At 35.4% G+C, this 13,242-nt stretch overlaps 1 protein-coding gene across 1 annotated transcript in view; it reads left to right on the forward strand.

Annotated features, from left to right (window-relative positions):
- The window catches only part of LOC106872952 (protein shortage in chiasmata 1 ortholog), a 56,593-nt gene that overhangs the window by 25,307 nt on the left and 18,044 nt on the right, over positions 1-13,242 (forward strand). The window contains exons 11-14 of the mRNA XM_014920132.2: positions 1,133-1,332; positions 3,784-3,895; positions 6,306-6,536; positions 10,842-10,920. Coding sequence (XP_014775618.2) covers positions 1,133-1,332; positions 3,784-3,895; positions 6,306-6,536; positions 10,842-10,920 — 622 coding nt within the window. The remainder of the gene's footprint in view (positions 1-1,132; positions 1,333-3,783; positions 3,896-6,305; positions 6,537-10,841; positions 10,921-13,242) is intronic.

Consider the following 13,242-nt stretch of genomic DNA (forward strand, 5'->3'; position numbering starts at 1 on the left):
AAATCGACCCCAGGACTTTTTCTTTAGAAGCCTAGTACTTATTCTATCGGTCTCTTTTGCCGAACCGCTAAGTGACGGGGACATAAACACACCAGCATCGGTTGTCAAGCGATGTTGGGGGGACACAGACACACAAACACATACACATACATGCATATATATATATACATATATACGACGGGCTTCTTTCAGTTTCCGTCTACCAAATCCACTCACAAGGCTTTGGTCGGCCCGAGGCTATAGTAGAAGACACTTGCCCAAGATGCCACACAGTGGGACTGAACCCGGGACCATGTGGTTGGCAAGCAAGCTACTTACCACACAGCCACTCCTACGCCTACCTCTTAACTTTTTCTACTAATTTTTGTTGAATGCAACTAACAATTCTATCATTTAAGCCTAGGAAAAGTATATTTTTTTTTTAATTAAAAAAAATTATGTTAATTGAAAATGAACACCTGCCCACCTTCAGGTCTCACATATTTTGATGTAACTTTTTTTCTACTGAATCAAATCTCAAACTATTTATGTCAAAATGTAGCTGAGGAGATGTCCTCTTTAAAACTGTTAACAGTTTGCAATTTAGTTGAGAACTGAATTAGTGGTGAAACTTGGAAGCTGCTGCAATTGACGAAATGGTGGACTTAAGAATATATTCAACCACCACTTTGGTTGAATGATACATATATATGTATATATGCATGACAGGCTTCTTTGAGTTTCTGTATACTAAATGCACTCACAAGGCTTTTGTCAACCCAGAGGTATAGAAGACACTTGTCCAAGGTGTCACACAGTGGAACTGAACCCAAGGCTACAAGGTTGGGAACCAAGTTTCTTAACCCCATGGTCATGCCCACTCCTATAAGCTATGTGTGTGTCTATAGCCACACCTGCACCTATAGCCGTGTGTGTGCACTGTTGTTGCTGTTGTTTTAAATCAAAAATATTCCTTTTGATTAAAAAAATGTATACTATGAGAATTATTCATCATAACTTGAAATAAATTTGAATTAAGATTAATTAAATGAAATTGTTTTTCTGAATTATTACTCATCTTAGAATCCATTATCTATTATATTTGAAAAAAAAAAATATCATGTGACTCTGATTTTATTATATTTTATTTTAGATTACTAAACACAAACAGTGATATCATTATTATTGAACAGGATTTGATATCACTTGACTTTCCCTGGCAGATTTTTTCTTTAATAATTCAATATGAATATAACAAGAGTTCAAACAGCTTTTTGAAGACATGCCAGCTTTACAATATTACTTTCTTTTCTCTCCAAACAACTCAAAGTAATGAATTAAAGAAGACTAGTGGTAAGTTACTAATTAAAGTAAAGTACTGAGACAGCTGGTTAGGGTTATTAGGCTCATGATTGTCAGGTCATGAGTTTGGTTCCTGGCTGCATATCATGTCCTTGAGCAAGACACCTTATTTCATGTAGTTCCAGGCCACTCAGCCAGCAAAAATGAGTTGTATGTGTAACTTAAAGGGTAAGTTTTGTCGCATTCTGTGTCATGCTGAATCTCTCCAAGAACTTTGTTAAGGTTATGTGTGTCTGTGGAGTACTCTGCCACTTGCACATTTATTTCATGAGCAATCTGTTCTATTGATTGTATCAACTGGAACCCTTGTCATCATAACTGATGGAACACCAGTTTTATAAATATATCCTGTGGTTAAAATACAACCTCCTTTCTGCAGGGCCAAACCTAGAAACAGTTGGCTAGTTTATATGTCTTTTTGGGAGTGTCTGTTTTTGTTCATCTTAAAGAGAGCAATCAACTTACAGATTATGGCGAATGCAACAACTGGTGCCAGTTTTATTGATTTGCCCATCAATTTTGTATGGCCTTTGTTGGTCATGGTTCATCATGTATTTGCACAAGTATAAATCCAGGAGTGACTATGTGGTAAGAAGTTTGCCTCCCAGTTACATGATTCAGGGTTCATACCCACTGTGTGGCACCTTGGGTGCCTTCTATAGCCTTGGGCCAATCAAAGCCTTGTGAGTGGATTTTGTAGATGGAAACTTAAAGAAGCCCATCATGTGTGTGTTTGTGTCTGTCCCCACCACCACCACCACCACCACCACTTGACAACTGGTATTGGTGTGCTTAGGTCCCCTGTAACTTAGTGGTTCGGCAAAAGAGATTGATAGAATAAGCACCAGGCTTTAAAAAAATAAAAAATACCAGGGTCGATTCATTCAACGAAAATTTTTCAAGGCGGTGCCCCAGCATGGCTGCAGTCTAATGACTGAAACAAGTGATAGATAAAAGTATGTGTGGATCTGGGCAAAATTTTTGAAGAAAACTGATAGTTGCTCATCTAATTCAAGTCTACCCTCTTTGTGCCACTGATGTTTATCCAAGAGAAAGCTGCCAACTTGGTATGATACTGCTCAATACTAGTGTTCCCCACGTGTTGCTTTCAAAATGGACAAAGCCAAATCAGATACTGCAAGGTATTTTTTTTGACCAACCCTCTGACAGTTCTTCCAATCCAGCACCCTCATCTGGCACTTTCTTATTAACTTGAAACAATGAAAGGCAAAGCAGACCTCAGTTACATAACACTGGCATTGGCCACGACTATGATTTCACTTGGCTTGACAGATCTTGTTAAGCATGGTATATTACCAAAGGTCTCAGTCACTGGTCACTGCCTCTGTGAGGACCAATGTTTGAACGGAGCTTTTTATGTGCCAATCAAAACCTGTAGGCAGCTCACACCACACTTCACACCTCATTGACATTTTGTACATAGCTGTAGCCACAAACTACATATCTCATGCCTCAATGGGAATATGCCAGCATAGAGAGCAGATGTTAAATGATGATGATGAAGTTCTCTAAATTTATATCCTCTTAGTATGCCCTCTATCAAGTCACCTTTGATAGCACATCTCATTCTTCAGTAGAGAGGCTCTTATTCTTTCTTTCTACTATGGCTACAAGGCCTGGAATTTTGTGAGGAGAGGCTAATTGATTATATCAACCCTAGTGCTCAACACAGATACTTATATTGACCCTGAAAGAACGAAAGGCAAAGTCTACCTTGACAACATTTGAACTCAGAATGTAAAGCTGGAGGAAATGTTGCTAAGTAACGATTCTACCAGTTTCCACCTTAGATGCTCTTATTAATACATGATGTATTTTAACAGAATATTTTCAGTTTTATTGTTAAAAATATTAACATTTGGTTTCTATAGTTTCAAACTTTACATATGTCTCAGTGATATTTTATTTTGAGAGCTGTGCCATTGTTTAATTCACAAGGCAGCATTTGTTTACTTTACAAGATGTAAGGTAAACAGTGTAACACCTAATCTCTCTCCATACTGGCACCATGTGGTCTATAACATTTATCTTTTATGTTTTCATTTATAGTTTTTATCTTCCTAAGAGCTCATCTAATTACCCAACCCACCACTTCTCTCCTCATCTCCTACAGCTACTTTTGTAAAAGATATACTAAAGAAGACAGCTGAGTTTAGTAAACCAGCTCTTTGAAAAGTAGACCTTTAGTTAATATTGATTTCTAGCATAAGCAAAAGACTTAAATTCGTGTAAGTTGTATAGTTGGTGATTTTAATCCCATTACTTTGTCAAGCATGGAAGGAAGGAAGACAGAGTTGACCTGAAAAAGATTTGAACTCAGAATAACTAAATTCAACAATGCATTTTGTTTGCCTTTGTATTCTGTCAGTCTACTCCACTGCTTTTAATTTAATAGTATTAAGTTCTTCTACCCATCTGCAGCTTTTCCTGTTTTTTCAAGCAAGAATCCAGGACTGAGCAATACAACTATCAAAATTATTGTTTCTGAAAGTCTTACAGTCAATAAACTTTTATTACAATTATTAGAAACAAGGTAAGTAGTTAATAATGTAAGTTAATTTCATAAGATTATATAAGTTGTTTAATGTGTACATTGAATATACAACTTCTCCCCAACAAAAAACAAAAAAAAAATCTGTTCGGAAATTGAAAGCTCCTGGAAAAAGCGAAAGTGTTGCATTAATGTTGATGATTTCTTGGTGAAATTACATTAATAAATGAAAGTTAATAAGGAATACATTAATTGATAAGGAATTAATAATGAACTACACCTCACCCATGTCTTCTGGAAAGTGTTGCACAAACTGTGAGAAGGTCTCTCAGGAGACTCTCTCAGTGAAGTTTTATAACATTTAAATTCATATGCTCTGTGTGTGTGTGTGTGTGTGTGTGTGTGTGTGTACTCAGTAAAATTACGTGTACACACTAGAGTGCATTTTAATTTGTTATAGCAAGGTATTTTTGGCCAAATTTCTCAACAAATGTTCATATAAAGCATGAATATTTGGGGCTACAACATAAAATCTATGAAGTGAAAGAAGAAATAAAGTTTCTGATATAAAAGAAAATATACATGATCCTACTTTGTAACAAGTCATATATCATAGAACATTTTGTTTGAACAACTATATTTCTCATCAGATAGAAAACTTTTGTGAAAGTTGGATTATAGATAAAATTGCCTAAAATGGATAAATGTATTGAAAAACAGACATGTTTTATACCCATCTATGAAACTATCTTTTGAGAAAAAGGTTACTACAAAGTGCTCAACACAGAATTAACTTTCTAGTAACATGGTAACGACATATATGTACTCACTAGATACATCATGGTTAACCTTAGAGTGAGATATATATATATATATATATATATATATATATATATATATATATATATATTGGGTTGGCCAGAAAGTTCTTGCCAATTTTTAGTTGTTCATGTTCCAATATGTTAGAACACGTCAAATTTATCAACATATATAATATGCTTACATTTCTGGTTAACACTTTCACTTCAAACTATCTCTTGAGAAAGAATGTTTAAAATTACTTTATTTGTGTCAATTTTGCATCCCTATGAAAATGGAAGATTATAAAGTGCATTTTAGACACTTGATGCTTTTTTATTACCATAAAAGCAAAAGTGCCTCACAAGCAACAAAAAAGATGTGTGCTGTGTACGGTGAAGGTGCATTAGCTGACAGAACTGTACAGAAGTGGTTTGCTAAGTTTAGAGTTGGTGATTGTAGTCTTATTGATGAAGAACACTCAGGCAGACCCCTCCCCCACTTCAGATGACAACCAAATCAAGACATCGATTGAGAATAACACACATTACACAATGCGGGAATTGGCAGAAATACTAAATTGCTCAAAATCCACTATCCATGAGCACTTAGTGAAGCTTGGGTACTCAAATCACTATGATGTTTGGGTACCACATGATCTGAGTGAAAAGAATCTTTTCAATTGCATTTCTATCTGTGATTTGCTGTGTAAACACAATGAAAATGCACCCTTTTTGAAGCAAATTGTGACGGGTGATGAGAAATGGATCATTTACAACTGTTCAGTAAAAAAGGTCTTGGAGTAAGCAACATGAGCCACCATTAGCCACCCCAAAAGCAGGTGTTCATCCTAAGAAAGTCATGCTCTGCATCTGGTGGGATTGGAAAGGAATCCTGTACTATGAGCTTCTGCCAAGTAACCAGTCAATTAATTCTGAGAAGTACTGCTTGCAACTGGATGATTTGAAGGCAGCTATTCAAGAAAAACACCCAGAATTGGCGAACAGGGAAGGTGTTGTTTTCCATCAGGATAATGCCAGACCTCATGTTTCTTTGGTGACTTGTGAAAAATTTTTGCAGCTTGGCTGGGATGTGTTACCCCACCCCACCATATTTACCAGACATTGCCCCTTCAGATTTTCATTTATTCAGGTCTTTGCAAAATAATCTCAATGGTAAAAAGTTTAATTCTTTGGAGGACACAAAAAAAACACCTTAATGAGTTTTTTGCCAAGAAATCACAGAAATTCTGGGAAGACGGAATCTTTAAGTTGAAGGAAAGATAAAGAAAGGTTGTGCAACAAAATGGTTCATATTTACTTGAATAAATATTTAATGGCATAATTTTGTTTTGTCTTAATTTCCCTTAGAAATCGACATGAACTTTCTGGACAACCCAATATATATATGTTTGTGTGTGTGCATGTGCATATGTTGCCACACCCTGTGTCACACAGATTCTGTCATTAAGGGAATATGTGTCTGTGGAAGGCTTGACTGCCTGTGTTATAATTCAGTCTGTTGATAATTCAGCTGGTCATGTGACTGGAATACTCTGTGTCAAAACTGAAGATGAATTCACTAACTTTTTTCTCACTTTTATATGATTTATAATGATGTTTTTTTTTTGTTTTTTTTTTATTCTTATATCCAGATATAATATTGTCACTATTGGAATGATGTTTGAACGGATTTTGCCATCTAAAATGTTTGAATTTGTCGATATCATTATTGATGAAAAGACCTCTATTGTATGTTGTACTACATCTCATCTAGAAGAAAAAGCATTATTGCTTTTAGTGTTCAGACTGATGGGCATCAGTTTGAAATATTCTTCATGTTATGTACTTGTCACAGTCTTATCTTCTGATACTACAGGAAACTTGTAAGTGGTAATATGTACTGTTTTTGTTATGTTTATTTCACCTGTGGTTCCCAAATATTTTTAACTCACTTCTCACTTTGGAGCAAATAAAGATATTTTGTGCACAGAACATAAAGTAAAAATAGACATTAAAACATGAATTTATATATTTTATCCTATAAATATAATTTAAACTGCAGAAAATTAATATGTACTTCTTTATTCAATAAATAGAATACAGTTAAGAAGATTTTATATTTAAAATTAATTGTTTGTATAATAGAGAACGAAACATTGTGAGAAATATTTCACAAAAAAAAGGATATGTTGTTACATTCATTGGAATTCTTTAATTTTCTGTTTGATTTTATCTTTTGTGTTTTACATTCAGTCATTGGACTCTAACCACACTCGGGTACTGACTTTTAATTTAAAACCTGGTTTTTATACTATTGCTCTCTTTTGCCAAACCAGTAAGTTATGAGGACATAAACAAATTAATGCCAGTTATCAGATGGTGATGGGGGATAAACACAAACATAGTGACCCCCCCACCTCCATATATATATATAGATATATTAGATATAGATGTATACATATATATACACATTTATATGCTGTGGGAATATGTGTGTGCAAGTATGTATGAGTGTATGTTTTTCTTTTTGTCAGTATTTATGAGTGTATAAGAGCCATAAAGATACATGAGCCAGACCCAGTGGAGCACAGTACAGCATGTGTGACTACTCACCAAGCTGTATGGTCTCTCTGGCCATTAATTGGCACTGACTTTAACAACACTTACTTAATTGCATGTGTGAAATGTGTATGTGCACCAGACCACGTGTGTGTGCATTTGTACATGCACGTGCATTTGTACATGCATGTGTATTTGTATATCCATATCTACTGACAGTTTTTTATAATAATTTTTTCACTTTTTTATATATTCGTTTCTTTTTGTATCTGCTCTTTGTCATTGATCTTCTATAAGAATGAAGCAGCATCCATCAATTTACCATTTCTATCTATGAAGCCCAAGAAGTAAACATGCAGTAATAAGTTGTGCAAAACATAATTTATTTTAGCAAGATACCTCTTGAACATCATCTGAGGAGACATACCTACCACAAAGGATGCACCTCAATCAATTGTATAGGATCCTACCTGTGATCGATGTTAGATGGATCAAAACAATTGTAGTGATCAATAAAGATTCTTGTATATTCCACCTTCTATCACTCTCATTAATTATATACATATATATATATCATCATCATCATCATTGTTTAACATCCGTTTTCCTTGCTGGCATGGGTTATATATATATATATATATATATATATATATATATCTTGAGAAAAAGGAGTCAGTCAGATGCATAATTCTTTATTGGCACTTTCATTTGTTTATCGAACTCAAGACAAAATCAAAATCAAAATGATAAAAACAGAACATTTTGTTGTTCATTTATATGAATGGAATGCTTTTTTGCTTTGTTTTGAAGAGGAGGAAAATGTTTCTGTTGTTTTGGAAAAAGGGAGAAAGAAAGATAGAAAAGCAAAGAGGTGAAAGAAAAATAGATAGAGAGAGAAGTTTTAGGACAATCAAGAAAGAAGTAAAAAATAATAAAGGATGGGGAAAGGATAGATAAATAAATAGCTAGACATACAAATAGATAAATAAGGAGAGAGAGAGATTTCTTTTCAATTTGATGTGATCAGTTCATTGAAATTTCATTACAAAGCATTTTTCTTCTCATTGTATACCTATCAATGTATTTGTAAATAAACACATTTTCTCACAAGGGCTGGTGATCTTTCAAGTTGTCAATTTTAGGAAGTAGGATGGGAAAGAAAAGAAAAGAGAGGAGGGTGCAGTCATCACTGAAAAATAAATAAGGGTTGAAAGTTCAAAGTCTTATGAAAATGTATATTTCTTTACACTTCTATTGTCAAGTCCCATTTTCTGGGTAATTCCATGTTTTGCACGAACAAACGTTAAATATTAAGTATAATATTCATAAATTAGGAAAATAAAGTCAGAATATAAAAAGATAACTTGTTACTGTTTATAATTCAATCTATTCTCTATATACATTTAATCAAACATCATAAATGAGTTTTGTATTAATACGTATATTGTATATTTAGCTGGAAACCACTCTAGAATATAAATTACCATATATACTCAAGTAATAGTTGATCTCATGTAAAAATCAACCCCCTATTTTTGGCCAAAATATTGGGAATTTTCCATAAACCCTGTATAAAAGTTGACCCTAGTATTTCACAAACAACAGGACAACATTAGTGGGTCAAGGTACCGTATTATCCTGTACATAGAAATAATACTGTTATAAAATTGTTTGGTTACTTTACTGTAGCCTGCTCTATAGGTGGAATGTTGGGTGCTTATAATAGAATGCTGGGTGCTTATAGTAAAACACCATTTAATAGTGAGCACTACACATCTGTTGATGGGTGCTACATCACCATTACTAAAATGTATGCACAGGATATGCTGCAAGCCTGCATACACCTTCAAGCACAATAAACACATGTGTCATACACTCATTGTTTACATGGTGAGAAACATGTTTCCCAGACAGTACTATTGGCGAACACTGGCAAACGCCACTGTCTGAATTTGTACAAAGGCATGACTTTGATAAGCCTAAAAATAGTCAATTAATCACTAGATCAGTGGTTCCCATGTGACCTTTATATTTTCCTCGTCTCCAATTACAATAGACACATGCATCATACACTTGTTATTTATATGGTTAGAAACGTGTTTTACAGATAGCACTGTCATACTCCTGTATGAATTTGTACAGCGACATGACTTTGGTTAATCAATATATATGTAGCAGACTATATATATTGTCTGCTACAATATATGAAGTGCATTCAAAAAGTATCCGAATTATTTTTTCCTTGCCAAAACTAATGCTGTGTGGTCAAAATCCTTTGGGTGGGGGGTGCCACCCTTCTTTAGAATGCATAAAAAATTTTGCACTGATAGGCCACGTCTATTCTTGGCTGTTTTGCTTAGAATACATGTAGTGTATGCTCATCAAATTTTTGTTTTCATACAAGATGACTGAATGCATCAAGCAAAGACCTTCAAAATATGTCTCATTGTCTCAACACCAATGATGATGGTCTGGGTCATGGTTTGCTCAGACCAGCATGTCCTGAGCAATTTCCATGCAGAGTTTGCTTCTGATGCTCTGCCAGCATCTTGCTTAGAATACAGTTAGATTTATGATTGCTGCTGAGTTTAGAGCTCCACATAGAGTATCTTCATCCTGTCTGCTTCCTGTATAGTGGTTTGTTTACTACTACGCTTAGTAATATTACAAGTTTTGATAATCAGAGCATGTGTATGAGAAGTTTGATCGTTCTAACATAATAGAATAAAGTGTTTTCCAGATGATATATTGTGTCTAAGCATCCAACTGCATTTAGAACATCCAATGCAGAGGTTCCAAACAACCACAGGTGTGTGTGTGTGTGTGTGTGAGTGTCTTTTAATGACTCATGGAAGGTATAGGATGTTGCACTAGAATTATTCTGAGTGCACTGCTAATGAAGGTGATTATATGACTCCTGTTCTTTTGTCATTCATTAATTAGTGTGTGTTCATTTATATATGATATTATGCCAGCATCTTGGGGATGAATTTTGCTGACACAGATCCTCAATTGAAATAGAATGCACTGATTCTATGCATATTCTGACTTTGTGAGCAATTTCCTAAATTGTTACACAGCAGTCTTCCATGACTATTCACTGAATTTTTTCAATCAGCTTGTGGACAGCTTTCCTGAGTATGCCTCACTCTCAACTGAGTTGCAGCCATGTTTGAAGTGGTTGTACCATGCTTTGATCTGAGTTTTGCTCAAGGCATCACTGCCAAAGGCCTGCTGTATCTTCTGGAAGGTTTAAGCTTTAGTATCACCAAGCTTTTGGCAAAACTTGATGCAATATCTCAGCTTGATGCATTTGGTTTTATTCTCAGCTTCTATTTCCAAGTTAAACTTATGGTTCATTTATTTGCTATGTAATTTTCTGGTGTCATAGTTTTACTGGTCTTTGGAACATTTTTGTTGCTGGCAAATTGTATCCGTCTTGAATGTGTAAGTATATTGAATACATATATGACTATAATTTGTTTTTGTATTTAAATGCATTAAGTATATATGTTCATACACAAACACACACACACACACACACACACACACACACACACACACACACACACACACACACACACACACACACACACACAATTGGGAACTATATTCTTCTAATATTTTAGAAATTCGGCCATCAAGAATATTTCCAAACTGGTTGCTACCCTGACCAATTTCAATGTCAGTGGAGAATGTGTGTTTAAGGTAAGAGTTTTATCATCATCATCATCATTTAACGTTTGCTTTCCATGCTGGCATGGGATATATATATAGTATATCTTGTATGTACAGTTAGATTTATGATTGCTGCTGAGTTTAGAGCTCCACATAGAGTATCTTCATCCTGTCTGCTTCCTGTATAGTGGTTTATTTACTACTACCCTTAGTAATATTACAAGTTTTGATAATCAGAGCATGTGTATGAGAAGTTTGATCGTTCTAACATAATAGAATAAAGTGTTTTCCAGATGATATATTGTGTCTAAGCATCCAACTGCATTTAGAACATCCAATGCAGAGGTTCCAAACAACCACAGGTGTGTGTGTGTGTGTGAGTGTCTTTTAATGACTCATGGAAGGTATAGGATGTTGCACTAGAACTATTCTGAGTGCACTGCTAATGAAGGTGATTGTATGACTCCTGTTCTTTTGTCATTCATTAATTAGTTTGTTTTCATTTATATATGATATTAGGATTGTACAGGTCTCATCATCATAATTTTCCATGCTGGCATAGGTTGGACAGGTTGACATGGTTTGAATCAGTTTCTGTTGAGAGCTACTGCCCTAACAAGCAAATCAGAAGACTACATTTTGTTCATTCATTTTAATTGCTGACTTAGTTTCTAATGCTGGATCCTTTTTCTTTCAATAACCGTTTTACAAAGGGTCCCAGGAGCATTTTATCATGACACCAGCACCAGAAAGCAAGACAAGACTAAACTTTCTTCTCCACACTGTACTTACTCATTAAACAACCCCATTTTAGTGTGTACTTTTTGCATTTTGTCATAATGCCAATACTAGAAATGATGCTATGTCCTCCACAAGGCAGAACTAAAGAGACCTCTCAGTTTTTGCTTTCTCTGATTATTTGTCAATCACTTTACAAAGTGTGGTAGTTGTATTTTATTGTAGCATCAACAAGGACTGCCTTATACACTGTAAGAATAGAATATTCATTACTCTGGGATATGTCACTCAATTCAGGGTCATCTAGCAGTATTATAGTCCCCTGGATATATCAATGCACTGGGTCCTATAGTATTTATTTACTGACAGCAAATTACAACATACAGAGATCAGAACTGGGCCCCTAGACCCAGGAGGTCCCCAGGTAACTTCCCAGTGTGCCTGTGTCTTACTAGAGCACTGACTCAAGATAATGTGACCTATGAGGTGAATAGGAGAAATGACAGAAGAACCAGAATAGACAGGGAGAGAGAATAATGGTAGAAACAGTGTGATAAGCACGAGAAGAGGTAAAAGAGAAGGGCAGTAGTAAATGAAAGTGATTGATAACAATAAGAAGAGGCTCAGGGAAGAGTGAGTGATGACTGACAGTACAAAAAAGAGTGTAGGTAAAGTGTATGGCTTATAAACAGGTTCAATGTGGTCTCTTACACATTGGATTCATGGTAGACAAGAAAAGTAGAATAATGGTTGGAAATTGAATACATGTGCATTTCATACTATGCATTGTTGTGTGAATAATATAAGTGATATAGAGATGAATGGCAGGAAGATAATGAAGATGAGTGATAAGTAGACAAGTTTATTGGGAGTTGAATGATAGGGAAATGAGATGTCAGAGATGGAGGAGAGACAGCAGATGTAGACTTGACTCAGTGTGTGCACGTGCGTGCATGTGTACAGGGGTACTAGTATATATGCTTGCCTGTATTATATATGTAGGCATGCATACAACCTTCTAAATATTGGCTCAAATTCAATTGTAGAGCATAAGAGTATTGTCAATTTAGCTTCAACTCACATAGTAAATTCAAATGAATGGTAAGCAAATTTTTATATGGGCTTCTTTCCTCTTACTGTTGCTGTTGCTATCATTATTTTGGTTGCTTTTTCTTCAGCAATACCAATAACACAGTAACTGTTCTATTCATTGATCTTGTTGTTACTGCTTAAAACATTCCCATAGAGTTAGTATTTGCTACCTTCCTTTCATCATCATCATCATCATCATCATCGTTTAACGCCCGCTTTCCATGCTAGCATGGGTTGGACAATTTGACTGAGGACTGGTGGAACCCGAAAGCTACACCAGGCTCCAATCTGATTTGGCAGAGTTTCTACAGCTAGATGCCCTTCCTGATGCCAACCACTCCAAGAGTGTAGTAGGTGCTTTTACATGTCACCCGCACGAAGGCCAGTCAGGAGGTACTGGCAACGGCCACGCTCAAAATGGTGTATTTTATGTGCCACCCACACAAGAGCCAGTCCAGGGGCACTGGCAACAATCTCGCTCGAAAGTCCTTACACATGCTGCGGGCACAAGTACCAGAAAGG

Source organism: Octopus bimaculoides, chromosome 19 (assembly GCF_001194135.2).
Source record: "Octopus bimaculoides isolate UCB-OBI-ISO-001 chromosome 19, ASM119413v2, whole genome shotgun sequence".
Taxonomy (NCBI): domain Eukaryota; kingdom Metazoa; phylum Mollusca; class Cephalopoda; order Octopoda; family Octopodidae; genus Octopus; species Octopus bimaculoides.